Source organism: Melanostigma gelatinosum, assembly GCF_949748355.1.
Source record: "Melanostigma gelatinosum genome assembly, chromosome: 22".
Lineage (NCBI taxonomy): Eukaryota > Metazoa > Chordata > Actinopteri > Perciformes > Zoarcidae > Melanostigma > Melanostigma gelatinosum.
In genome coordinates this window covers 9,363,837-9,377,596 of record NC_136655.1, presented here as the reverse complement: position 1 = coordinate 9,377,596, position 13,760 = coordinate 9,363,837, and the positions used below count along the sequence as shown (strand labels likewise).

The window sequence follows — 13,760 nt, the reverse complement described above, 5'->3', positions numbered from 1 at the left end:
GAAGGAAGAGATGTAAATAGATGTGTGCAGTTTACATTTTTATTACATAAGAAACATTAACAGTACATGCAAATATATCAAATAAATACATATATCAAACATGTCTGAGGATGGTGTATAGCCTGGCATTATGTTTCTCGGTACGTGTACAAAGAAAATGTTGCTTTATGTCCTGACTGCTATTTCTATTGGAAGTTAATTTAAAAAATCCTATTTCCTCCAGCACTGAATGAAAGAAGGTATTGCACTCTGTACAAGGGTTTCGTGTGGGGAAAAGATGACGGGCATATTATTAATATGCATCAAGCACCGCGTCTATGCTTGTTTCACGGCAAACTATTCTGCTAAATCATTTAAAAAATGTGTGCTTTTCTTACATGCATGATGGGTGTTTTATTTATGAGAACACAAACATTAACTGGAATAAATACTGCAAGATGCCAATACTCATGTGTACAGCAATGCTGACAGATGCACAACAACATATATTTAAAACACAGCATCCATGATGGACTTCATGGATTGTATCTCAAATGACATATTCCTTGATATGAAGCATCTGTAACTAGTCCATGTTTTTTTTTTTTAGGTGTAGTAGAGATATATCCAAGGGTTGGTGCAGCTGTTGAGGCTGGCCAGCAACATGATGACAGCAAATACTGGACCTGTGAGAGAATGAGAGACAGAAAAACGTGTAAACAAACTGGGACTGGGAAGGCGGCAGAAAATGACTGAGGTGCACAATTGGTGAGTTTGTCATAAACACTTAAATATCCTATTTTTCATTGATATATAACTTGTGGGCCTACACCACAGTGACATTAAATATTCGGCATCTTTGGTCCTCTGAGACAAACCTTGAGTAGGCGCACTGCTGGGGCTCCATGCAGACCACAACTGGACAACAAAGAATGGGCTCCAACACACTGTGTATGTCATTATGATAACAAATGTCATTTTCACAGTCTTCAGCATGGCGTTGGACACCCCCTTCGTGCGTGCGCGCCCCGCCTGCAGCGCCTTTCTCTTCATGTTGAAGTAGATTGTTGTGCATATTCTTATTTGGCAGTAGAGCACAATGACTGCAGGCAGGACAAACACTGACAGAGTGATCCAGGTAATGTAGATCCTGCTCCCCCACGGTTCAATAAATGTGGCCCAGCACTCGTAAAGGTTCTCCCCGACCTCCTGGAGCGAGAAGATGGAGATCTGAGCAGCGCTGAAGGCGAGAGAGATGAGCCACGCTGCGCCTATGGAGAGGTATCTCCGAAACGAGCCCTTCAAGAAGGAAACCATCGGCTTACAAACCGCATGGTACCGGTCTATGGTCATGGCCACAATCATGTACGTGGAGGCAAACATTCCGACCACCTGCAAGTATTTCACGGACCGGCACAGGAAGTCCGTGCCTCGGAACCGGTGCGTAATTTCCATGAGAAACTGCGGTAGGACTTGGAAAAAGGCGACCACCAGATCTGCCAGGCACAGGTGCAACAGGAACAGCTGGGTCTTTGTGTTTCTTTTTCGCCTCTTCCAAAGTCTGCCCAGGAAGAAAAGATTGCCACATGTTGCAAGCACAAAAACCAAACCCAAAATCCCAGCTTTGATGAGCGCAAAACGTCCATACACGACTTCTCCATCCTCAACTGTTGCCTTTTCTGAACTGTTGCTGCTGGAACCCATTTCACTCCGGATGTTTACAGTATTTCCCATTAAAAACGTAAACTGACATTATCTAGTGTTGGCGCAGAGGCATTTTCCTTCTTTGCGCGCGTGTTGCAAGTGACTGTGGCTACGGCAAAGGAAAGCCATCGACTTGGAGGAGTGAGGGGGGTCAGTCTACCCAGTGACGACTGATTCTCGGGATACTGTCATACAGAAACAGACACATACACAAATAAGACTAGAATTTACCCCAATGGGAAAAAAAGACGAGATTTCTCTCACGTGGCATTTTGCAATAATCAAACCCACAACTTCAAAATACACATTGAACCTTTAATTATTAATGAAACTCATCTTCAAATTGAGTTGTGGCACAACTGAAATAACAATAAAACAAAGTATCAGACAGTACTTCACTGCTATTAGGGACACGCACAAGGAGTTAGCAAGGAAGCTCTGACATTTGGATTGCAGTGGCAGAGAAATAAATGCCATGGAGGCTGAGAGCTGAAAGGAAATGAATGAACTGTCACACCAAATATTTCATCATGGCATTACTTTGTGGAGTGTCAAGGTCATCCATTTCAAAATTGAGAAATATGAATGAAAGGGCTACTCCAGTGATGCAATTGTAGGGCTTGCAAGATAGCCTTCAGTTCCTATAATGCAACTCCTTCTGTCCCGATGCTCTGTTCAATGCCCTCAGTTCTACACTGTTTTTCTGGCCAGATATTTGTCTCAAGATGACCCTGATCATTTTCTCAGAGCTTTTAAAGCTCAGAGATAACAATACTGCATTATTCACAGGTAGCACTCTCCGAGATGAGTTACTAGTCGCTGACTTTGATGCACAACGTGTTCCTTTAAACCACTGCATGCACGACACAGAAATGCGTCCACTTTCCGTCAAAATGCATCTTTATTTTTCTCTCTTTATATTTCATCAAAGTGTGCATGACAGTGTAGCATAATGGAGAGACCTGTGCAGGCAGCAGTTACCAGTAGATGACATGGACGTACAGTACAATCACCATACTGGAGGAGTGACAACAAAGGGAGACACTAATATTAATAACACTGAAGCTGTGTGAAGAAGAGTTCATATTGAACCTGAAAGAGCTTCAGGTATTGCCACCAAAGCAAGTGCAATATTTGACTCACTTTTTATTTGTTTATCCCATTATTTCCATGGCTTTATGCTGCAAAACAATACATATAATAGTAACGGCATTAGGCATCAGTTTCACTGGTCTTAGTGTGACCCATTTTCCATCTTACCATCCGAGTATTTACCAGTCTATTTTCTACCCACTTACCATTATGATGACTGATTACTAACACTGAATTTATGGCCATTTAAAGCCTCCACTGTGCCTCCTTAAAGAAGTGATTTTCAATTGAACAGCTGGACAGAAGCGGTTTCATTCCTCACCATGTCAACAAGATCTTTCTTGAAAAGACACCTCTACATGCATTGACCTACAGCAGTACAGCCAGTGGACTGTATCTGACGGATGGTATGTTATTATCAGTGCACACATCACGTTTTTCGTGTTGACTGTAAAATGACAATCTTATGAATTGTTGGGGACAATTATTTGAAGAAAAAAAATAATTGTGCGCTGTGTCACCCTGCTGATTGAAAAGCAATTATGAAGAAAAGGAGTGATTGACAAGTGTGTGTGTACGTGTGCATGTTATTCAAGAAAGAGCTAGTTAAAAGGCCTTTTTCACTGAAGACAATTTGACTTTTCACAGCAGGAAAAAGGTGTAATTGAACAATGATGGCTGAGTTACATTTAGCTTCTTTGATTTCAGGGTCCTGTAACGTGCTCGGTGGCCCACTGTCACTCTTACTGGAACACCTGCAGTGAATAGAGCCATTAGTTAGTGTTATTAGTAACACCTGTGCATTTTGTAGTCGGATAAGTCAAAATGTCTCCTTTGAGAAAGGTCCATTGTGCAGCATAGCATTAGGTATTGATTGACTCATATTATTTCTTTCAAGGAAGCATTTGCAACATGAGGTGCCATTTGTTCTTTATGTCACAAACTCCTAGTCAAGTAACAAGACGTTTGAATAATGAATTACTTCAAGCCAACTGTGATCCTGAGAGCATAAGCATTCTGGGCACACTGTGGATTATTTATATCTTTCAATTGCTGCTAATTTTTTGCAGCGAAATGTTTGTTCTTTTTTATTCCGAAGATGGTTTGTCGACACTCCGTGGCATAACTAGCGCATTGCACTGTGCAGGGACAAAATCGTCACATCCTGTCTTCTTCCTGTTTTCTTTTTTTTCTCGAACAAACAGTTATTATGCGTACGTCGGCTGTACCAGCCCAGCACCACATTGAATGAAATGCCCGGTCAACATATTTAACCGTCTTGGTTTCGTACGGTAAGAAGAAGTTTGTTTATTTCATGACATTGCGTACAATTCGACAATGTGCTCTCTGTTAAAGCTAAGCAACGTTAGCCAACAGCAGCTAATGTAACGTTTCCAGTGTGCACATTTGTCAGCTATCTGCCGAGCAATTCGGCTTTCAAACATCATGGTCGTGAGGTGTTATTTTATGCACATTATCTAACGCAAACTGCTTCGATGTCTTGGATAGGTTTGCGTTAAAGCTAACGTGGAAATACCTTCATGCTAGCTTCACTTAGCCAGCGGGTTAACGTTACAGACACCAAAAAAAGGGCCCAACACAACGTGCAAGTCAGACGCTAACGTTGTTAAAGTAAAATAACGTTACATCATTTTATTTCGACGTGTAGTGATACTCATTAGAGCAACAGTACATTCAAAGACATTCTGTCTGATTTTTAATGCTTCCAGACATCTTCTTCCAGGTGGTTCGTCGGTCAAAGGTCCACCTCTCTTCCGAGCAAAGTCTTGCTCTCAATCACGTCCGCCAGCCACTTGGCTCTGAACCTGGTCCTCCCGGGTGTGTGCACCAGCCGGTTCGACTCCACCACGAAGTGCACCTCCACGGGCAGAGTTTGGGGTTTAACTTGAGACATGCCCACGACGAAATAGACGCTAGCCGTGGCCTGAATCGGTTTCCGCGAGGTCGGGGTGCTAAAGCGGGCCCGGTAGTGGTAGAAGGTACGGTGCTCCTCCTCGGTTGAGGAGAGGAAGGCCAGACTGTAAAGCCAGCAGGGCTTCAGCTCCCACGTTTGAATATACTCTCTAATCTGCTTTTCCCCCACGGCGACTGTGAAATCTTTGCTGGCCACCCAGTTGATGGCAGTCATCTCACTGTCCGGTGAGTCCTCCACCTGCTGCCCGACAGCGTGGTGGTGTCTCTCCAGCGAAGTCTTCACAAGTAGAGCTGACTCTGGATTCAGATCCAGGGAAAGCCGGTCCTCTTCCATCCTCTTTGTAACAGTTGTCTGCATCTGCTTTTGTTGCTGTTGCAGTTTCCATGGCTACCAGGATGCAAATGGCCCCTCTGTTGGCCTACTTTTCCATTCGCAGTGTAATACGCTGGCTCCTAAAAATATTAATGTTCATTGTTTTCAATCTTCTTCTTTTTTCCAGGAAACATTAAAACAAGCAGCAAAATGATGGGATTTCTACCCAAAAACCTGCTGATGGCAGATACTCTGCCACAATGATGCATCATTTATGCACAGACATTAAGCATCCGATTGCCCGATAAACTTCAAGTTCTCCACCGCTGTTCCAAGTGAGCCAGCGAACGCATGTCGAGAATCAGGACCACACTGGACAATGTCACCAAGGCAGTAGGCAGCACTGACCTCCTCTCCAAGTTTTCCCGCCTCAAGCCTGGAAGTGCGGCAGTCGACGGCACACAAGCGGAAAAGGTGCTGGTCAAAGCTGAGACCTTAACCGCTAACACAGCTACGGCCTCGCCACCAGAAACCACCATGAAGGAAGAAGAAGGCTGCGAGAGGAGCACAGCGGAGGAAGAAAATCCTTTTGTTGCCACAAAGAAGTCCAGTTTAGCCTCAGCAGCGAACGTGGCTGCACCGAGCCCTTCCCCGACTACGGCAAAACAATCCATGCCGCTGGTTCACCCAGCAGCTCTGTCCACCAACATGGATGAGACCTACAGAACTCTAGCTCAGCACATCAATAGTTACTTTGGCACCAGCAATCAAGAGGAAGAAGGAGACAACAGACCTCCACAGCGGCAGCATTCTGAGCCCACTCTCAGTGCCGTCGCTCGGACAACTCGGGACCCCATTCCTATTTTGTCGTCCGTGGCAGAGGCTAAAAGTATTGAAGCACCCACTACCTCTCCTCCCCCTCCATCTCCATCAGAAGAGCTCAGCTCTCCAGCAGGGATGCCCTCCTCTGAAATCCCTGCCACTCAAAGCGCAGCTCAGTCCACCCCTGCGCCTGCTACCGCCTCTAAAAAAGGCTTCACCCATTACCTCTCCTACCCTCGGCCCAGCGTTCAGGCGTTCGTCGGCAGCTACATCGCACCCCTGGTGCCGAAATTCAGAGGCGATTCCAAGAGCATCGCAGCCGAAAGAGACAAGTCTTCGGCAGTCGCCATGGAGGAGCCCGCTGTGGGCAAGGCAAGACAGAAGACAGACGGCGAGGAGGAGAAAGTGAAGCGGCAGCTGTTGACTCAAAGAGAGAAGGTAAGACGCTCGGTGTCTCTTAGGGAAGTCCAAAATCTAAATGGCAAACTATGATTTCACTTGTTATTGCTTTGGGTTTTACGTTTCAGACATTTTAAAGTAAAGTGTGTCGGATGCCTTATGTTTATCAGATGGTGTGTGTTTCTCATGCAGATAGCAGCCAGGGTGGGTGTGGACAACAGGACCAGAGCTCTGGTGAAAGGCCTGCAGAGAGTCACTGATGTCAAGCTTCTCACCAGTCGGGTGGAGGAGCTCATCGTTCACCTCCTGGAGTTCCCCGAGACGCGAGGTGTAGCTATCACGGTTAGCTTCAGAATTTAATTTTTTTTTTTTATGTACCCTGCAGCTCAGCGTAATATCAGATGTATTGCACATGTCTTTTAAATGTGTGTTTTTTTCTTTAAGAGGGAGTACCGGTATGTTTGTGCACGATTGTGACCTTTTTTAGGCGAGTGTGCTGCCCTGCCTGCTGCGATTACGCCAGGCCAGAGACCCGCCTCTTCAGGCTGCTGTGAGAGAAGCTCTGGCCCTGGTTGGCTATGCCGAACCAGTCAAAGGCAGAGGAATTCGGGTCCTGGCCATAGACGGAGGCGGAACAAGGTAAAGCTACACCGGGAGTACCAACAGAAAATCCAGAGAAAACAAATGATGGGAACTAATATGGCTCTATTACACCACAGAGAAATATAAAGTGACCTTTCATTGCAGGCCTACTGGAAAAGACCACTTCTATATGCTCGCTGTAGTGGATTATATTTAACGGCTGCATATTTGGTCAGTGTAGGTTTGTGAACCTTGTTCCTTTGTTACAGGGGACTGCTGGCCCTGCAAACGCTCCTGAAACTGCAGAACCTGACTGGCAAACGAATCCACCAGCTGTTTGACTACATCTGTGGAGTCAGCACAGGTATGTTGTGCTCTCTATTACTCTTCTCTTAACACTTACCCTACATGGGGAATGTATGTGAACTCCCGATGCTCTCTTCCTCAACGGCACATCACAGCTGTTCCCCTCTACTTTTAGGTGCCATTTTGGCCTTCATGCTGGGAATCTTTCAGATCCCCGTAGAGGAGTGCGAGGAGATGTACAGGAAGCTGGGCTCGGATGTGTTCAAACAGAACGTCATCGTCGGAACCGTTAAGATGAGCTGGAGCCATGCGTTCTATGACAGCGAAATATGGGAAAACATCCTCAAGTTAGTCTGCAGGGCTCTTTCATCCTGTATTTACATTCCTTTACAACTCTTTCATCCTGGGGTAGTCTTTATATAGTATATGTAGTTGGCTGTGTCTTTAATCTGGTTGTTCTTTTAGGGAACGGCTGGGTGAGGGGCGTATGATTGAGAGTGCCAGGGACCCGCACTGCCCTAAAGTAAGACAAATGACTTTTCAGCTCTACACTGTTTAGATAAATGCTTTAATTGTTCATAAGTACATTTGTATTTGCAGTATAACGATAGTGAGAGACCCACAAGTGCTTGTGTTATCAGATATTTAAAATAAATTATATTTTTACCCCAAAGCACGAAGGAAAACACCAGCGTGCCTTGTTGAAATGCTGTAAAAATCTACATTACTTGGCATGTTCTGCTCTAAATGTGCCCTTTTTGTGTCCACAAGGTGTCAGCGGTGAGCACCATTGTGAACAGGGGTTTACCCCTGAAGGCCTACGTGTTTAGGAACTACACACTCATGCCAGGAGTGAGATCCCACTACATCGGAGACTGCAACCACAAAATGTGGCAGGCCATCAGGGCCTCTTCTGCCGCTCCAGGCTACTTCAAGGAATTCGTCCTGGGAAAAGACCTGCATCAGGTACGACATGGACCTGAGAGGAGGTCAGCTCCGTTTAGTATGCTGGAGGTTGAGAACAACGCAGGTTGCAGAGTCGATGGTGCGTTCGAGAACTGGAGGATTGCAGCAACATGATCAATAATGTTGTGACATTGTCCTCGGAGGAGATTTCCACCAGCAGCGGCACAGATCACCATAGTGATCTAAGAAGTCTCATTTCTCTGAGAGCCCTAGTTTAGTGGGAGGGAGTCATTGCCTTGAGATCTTACCAATCAATACACTTCCGCTGTGGCACTGCGTTGCCTAGTGCCAAGGACAAAAGCACTGAGTTTAGACTGCACTCTGTGCTTGTGTGTGTGTGTGTGTGTGTGTACACACACATCAAGGGTATGTGTGAAAATTTATTTAACTCTACCGAACCCATAAACTTAAAGGCAGTCCCTGAGTTGTTAAACAGAATAGAGTGCTGGAGGGATGAAGTACTTTTGTGGGTCAGCCCCAGAAGTTAGCATCGCCCTGGTTCACTCGACAAAAAGCCAACGGCGCTGTTCTGTTTTCTGGATTATTGCAAAAAAAATAAACTCTGTGGCAAACAAGTTCATGATACTTGCATATCTTGTTCAGCAAGATAATCTTCACAAATGAACACCACTTTTATGGTTTTTGAAGCGTGAATGCATTGTCAAGTGAAAAGTTAAGCTGCGAGTACTCTCTGTCCTGCTGAAGTATGTTTGAGGAAGACGGTAGTGCTGCGTCTCATGGCTACCGACTGCATCAAATGTCAAAGTGACACAGTCTGCAGCTGGATACATTATCTGATAATGTTTAAATATCAGCCATCACTATTTGGAGATCTTTGTATCTGATACGAGGCAGAGTCAGGATGAAATTACATTTTTTTTCTTTTCTTTTTTTTTCTCAAATAAGCTTCATGTGCCTCCTTTGCGTTCACACTGAATAATAAATAGTGCATTAGGCAATGGATGCTCGATATAAGTTTCAATAATGGTCGATTTTAGGCTTAAGTAGGAGGTTATTTAATGAACAGCAGGCTGCTGAGGGATCTGATAAATGACTACAGTGTTTGGAGCACTTTTCTAACGCTTGAGTCCACATCACAGAGTGCCTTTACTTCATGCCGTTTGATTATTAGGCCAGATATCTTAAGATGGTCTTTATGGGCAGCAATTATGCTGCAGGCTTAGCTTCATTTTGATAACCTACTTAAGCAAAATTAGCCTTGTCCCTGCTTCTAACAAGTATTTCTCTCCCCTGCCATTTGCTCATGCCAGAGTTCTGGTTGACAGCCCAATGTTTTAGTCATTAGCGGATCCTAATCTCCAGTCTCACTTTGCATGTTTATAGACCGAAGCTCTGCAGTTAGAATGAAAACAAATGACCGACTAGTCGTTTACCCGAGCTCAGGCTTTTCTAGCTACTCGTTTTTACCAGTGAATAATGTTTACTATAAACAATCCACCTGTTGGGGATGATTGTCACTGGTTTTTATTAATTTCTTTCTGCAGAATTATTGTTTATTAGCCAACCAGCACCGTACTAACCAGCACCTGAAATACAACTTTTAACATATTTGTAACTTTGTTTGTTTTATTGATCAGCTTCAGTGTTGTTTGAATCACAATTTTAAAAAAGTGTTGAGTTTCCCACGCACTGGGATGGGATGACAGCAGTTGGAAAGATGGAGAATGAATGAGGTGTGTGTGTGGTTGGTTGGTTATTTGCTTTATCCGAACGAAGGAGTGGATTAAAGCCTCTTCTTTTCTCCCGCCCCTTGTAGAGGCGTGGAAATGACCTCGACCCCCGCTCGGCTGGGGAGGGTCAGGCCACTTGTGCTCCACACTCACCAGGTCTATTAATCCGGGCCAAAAGCCCTTCAGTGGCTGGACATCGTCCAGGACTGGACTCGGGGAAAGACTGAGCAAAGAGCAGTTAGCACTAAATTGGTCCAGGCATCCATTCAGCTCGATTGTCCTCTTTCTGTCCTTGTTGGCACCGCTGAGATTTGCAACTCTTTCATGAATCCAGTAACAGTCTTTAGCTTCTAAATTAAGAAGATTAGAATTTTCAAATGTAATATGCTGTGCCAACGACACTTAATGCAGCAAGTAGACTCTTTATTTAACAGGATTCCAGACCAAAATAACAAAACAGACTTATTTTAGCTGCTTAAAAGACTTCTTGTTCACTTCTGAATGAACAGGGCGGTTTGCCAGAGCAGCACATCTCTGGCCAGTGAGCTTATTTTCCTCGGGCCCCAGAGCTGTACTACTCTGGGACAGCTTGTCCACTTCACCGCATTTGTCCCTATAGGCCCCTACAAACAAAGTGTCCTATATGTGCATTAACCTTGCTCAGTTAGCAAACGTGACTGACGCAAGGTGACTTTACAGTTTCTGGAATCCCATCAACCACAGTTCCCCTTTTATCATTTCCCATCTGTCTCCTTTTTTTTTTTTTTTTTTTTAGGATGGAGGACTACTCATCAACAACCCCACAGCTTTGGCCATCCACGAGTGTAAGTGTCTGTGGCCCAACACGCCGCTGCAGTGCGTGTTGTCTCTGGGCACCGGGCGGTACGAGACGGCGGGCAACAACAGCACGGCCTACACGAGCCTCAAGACCAAGCTCAGCCACGTCATCAGCAGTGCCACAGATACCGAGGGTAGGACCACACAACCAAATGTTTGCATGTGTTTAACGTCCCACGCAGATTTATTTACAAACCCCCAGATTAGAGGCGCGTGGTCACGGGCAGTGTGATGCGAGTTTCTCTGCAGTCTCTCTTGAAGAGGAAATGCCGGCAACTAGTGTCCAGCATCTGTAGCTAATGGCCTCCGTCTTTCTTCCCAGAGGTGCACACCATGCTGGACGCACTCCTGCCCCCCGACACGTACTTCCGCTTCAACCCCTACATGAGCGAGGACATCCCGATGAACGAGAGCCGCGCGGAGAAGCTGAACTTCCTCAAGGGCGAGGGGGAGCGCTACCTGGAGCGCAACGAGGCCAAGCTGAGGAAGGCGGCCGGCGTGCTGGGCCAGGAGAAGAGCACCATTCAGAGGCTGGCCGAGTGGACCAAGCTCAAGGCGAACATGTACCAGGGCCTCCCCTTCGTCTCCAAGCTGTAGTTGGTGGCTCGCCAACTGTTTGACCACAAGTGAGTTTTTAAGGTAAGAAGACACGGGCTGTAAAAACTACCAACGGTATGAAAGATTAGGGGGCAAGCTTTTGATCATCGTCTAAAAAGGACTGTTTGAGAAATGTATAACTATGTTGATTCAATAGTATTCTGTAAATAGTGTGAAATTAAAAATGTGATGCAATGTGTCTAATATGGAGACATAATTATCTAATTTGAAAATAATTAAGCAAGTTTTGACACTCCGATGAAATGTATGTGTTCATAAATTTATGAATTTTTAGCTGGTTAAAAAGTGTTGATTGACTGAACGCACAATGGCGGTAATATGACACTAATACACGACCATATTATGAAGAATATTGTTCATATGACTAGTTATTTTGTGAAAAACAAACACTGATTTTCATTTTCAGCAACTTGAATACATTAAGATGTAATTAATACACTATTGCACAGTGAAAACATAAACATCCTCTTCATAACACTGTACAGAAGAAAGCCCTCATGCACTTTGTAAAATAAGAATTCTTAACCTTGAAAATGTAAATAATATTTGATGTAATTGTCAATTTATTTGAGTGCTTGAGTTCCTAGAATTTGAGAAAATAAATGTCTTAATGCCACTGTGCTGTGTTGACACATACAGACACTGAACTCTTGTTTCCCATACTTATGACAACGTATCTGTTTCCCTTCATGGCACAAAGCATGTTCTCCAATGTGGCCCATTGTTCAGTATGACGCTCTTTATACATTTGACACACTTTCTACATTGTGAGAATCCTAATTGCCCGGATTCATTGCTTGATGGAATGCGAAAAAGAAAACAATGTCAGCAAAAAAATAAAACTTGGGTTTTCAAAACCGTGATTAAAATATTGTTCCCTTTTGACTTCTGTATGATTTGTTTTAAAAGTCTGCTTAATAAGGTTAGTGGATATAGAATGTATGTCATGTTTTATCTGCTTTTAAATTCTGATGCCACACACTTCTCAAAGAGACCCACAATAGAGTTGTCACAAAGGAATGCTCAGTGTCTTCCTATGATGAATTACCTTTTTCCCCAATCGCACACATTGATTTTCTGCTTTTATTGTTTTGATCCCATTGAAGATCCACTCAAATTCCATCGCGCCATTCCTCCCAGTCACACTGTTGTTGCCCCAATCAATGTGAGCAATACGCCACGAGGAGGCACACCTACAAACACCCACAACAATGACGCACGACACAAAGACGCGTCTTGACTGATGCCTCTCTCCTGGTGTCAAACGGTCAAAGTTAGAACTGGCTTGACTGATAGATTGATGGCACTTTCTTTTTTTCAATGCCAGCTTGAGCTTCACCCAAACCTCAAGGTCTGATTCATGGCTGTGATGCTTCCACTTGGCCTTGTTCCAGAAGGGCCTTTTCAGTGGGTGACCGACAAGAGAATCTAGGTTGAAAGCTGGCAACTTGGCAGAGAATGTCAAAGTTTCATGTCACTGAGAACGTCTTTGGGGCTGATGGGACGTTGGATTAAAATACTTTCGGTGCATGGAGGCACTTCTTGGAACCAACAGCGTTGCTCCAGATGCAAGAGTAAAAAAATAATTTCTGAAGTTCACCCAAATTACAAAAATTCCATCGTCACAGCACAAACATCCTATTTGTCTCCTTTCCAGCGGTGTGGAGACTGAAGTGTCTTTGTCTCGAGTGTGTTCGTCAGACAAATGTGGTGAACGTGAGCGTAACGCTCTCTGGCGATGTGCATCCTGTTGGCAATTTCCTCGAGCGTGACAGGCCAAAGTGCCACGGTAAAGTGAAGTCTGCCAGGCTGTGTTTACATGAAGGAGTGGGAGATATATGGAGTTTCTACCACAGCGCTATTAGTTGCTTGTTGTCGGTCTCTCCTCCTCCTCAAGCAGAATTAGATTGTCTGGTCTCACGGTGTTCCCTAGCAACTGTTGTAGTTCCCTTCTCGTTTACAATCCCCTCAATGTATGTGTGCCCACGTTCGCCTAAAATTGTCCCTGATCTGGCAGAAATGTTACGCAATCAACCTTTTTTTTTTTTATTTGCCGATGTAAGTGGGTTTTAGTCAGTTGACATTGTAAAGCACAAAAAAAGAAAAAAATCTTCACATTCTAATTTGCTCCTGTTTTCAAGCTCCGTTTATTAGCTTAACGTCTGCCAGGATGTGCCACGTTCTTAAACAAACAGCGCCGCATGCGAGCAAAAGTTCGTACAAGTTGTCTCACCTTGTTTTTCGTCATGGCTCTGCTTTGTTTTTAAATGCACTGCAAGTGTGAGACGCTCACCCAGTGGGCTTTAGATGCAAATCTATAAAAACGGTTATGTAACAAAGAGACCACCCCGAAACGGGATCTTAATCTCGGACACAGTAGCTCCAATGACACAAACCAGCAAATAGTCCCCGAGGGGTTAGAAGTGTGTGAGAGTGAAGCCCACACAGGATCCATGCATACCATCTGTCATCGCAGAGGACAAAATCCCCCAAAGGGCTTGAGGAAAATTCAATAC

At 44.5% G+C, this 13,760-nt stretch overlaps 2 protein-coding genes across 4 annotated transcripts; one reads left to right on the top strand and one right to left on the bottom strand.

The window, feature by feature from the left end:
- Positions 1–585: 585 nt before the first annotated feature.
- On the bottom strand, positions 586–1,683 carry avpr2l (arginine vasopressin receptor 2, like; the record flags this gene model as incomplete). The annotated part of the gene is made up of 2 exons (XM_079294877.1): positions 586–665; positions 858–1,683. The coding sequence occupies 2 exons, from the start codon at positions 1,681–1,683 to the stop codon at positions 586–588; spliced, it is 906 nt and encodes a 301-aa protein (XP_079151003.1).
- A 2,256-nt stretch (positions 1,684–3,939) lies between these two features.
- pnpla8 (patatin-like phospholipase domain containing 8) lies at positions 3,940–12,619 on the top strand. 3 transcript variants are annotated; one of them, XM_079294096.1, is made up of 11 exons: positions 3,940–4,067; positions 5,211–6,283; positions 6,437–6,586; positions 6,732–6,883; positions 7,096–7,190; positions 7,308–7,479; positions 7,598–7,655; positions 7,904–8,098; positions 10,565–10,760; positions 10,949–11,265; positions 12,572–12,619. In XM_079294096.1, the coding sequence occupies exons 2-10, from the start codon at positions 5,375–5,377 to the stop codon at positions 11,221–11,223; spliced, it is 2,202 nt and encodes a 733-aa protein (XP_079150222.1). In that variant the 5' UTR covers positions 3,940–4,067; positions 5,211–5,374; the 3' UTR covers positions 11,224–11,265; positions 12,572–12,619. The 3 variants fall into 3 exon arrangements, with proteins under 3 accessions (XP_079150222.1, XP_079150223.1, XP_079150221.1); XM_079294097.1 differs by lacking the exon at positions 12,572–12,619 and adding an exon at positions 12,351–12,448; XM_079294095.1 differs by lacking the exon at positions 12,572–12,619 and having other exon boundaries at positions 10,949–12,129.
- The last annotated feature ends 1,141 nt before the right edge of the window (positions 12,620–13,760 follow it).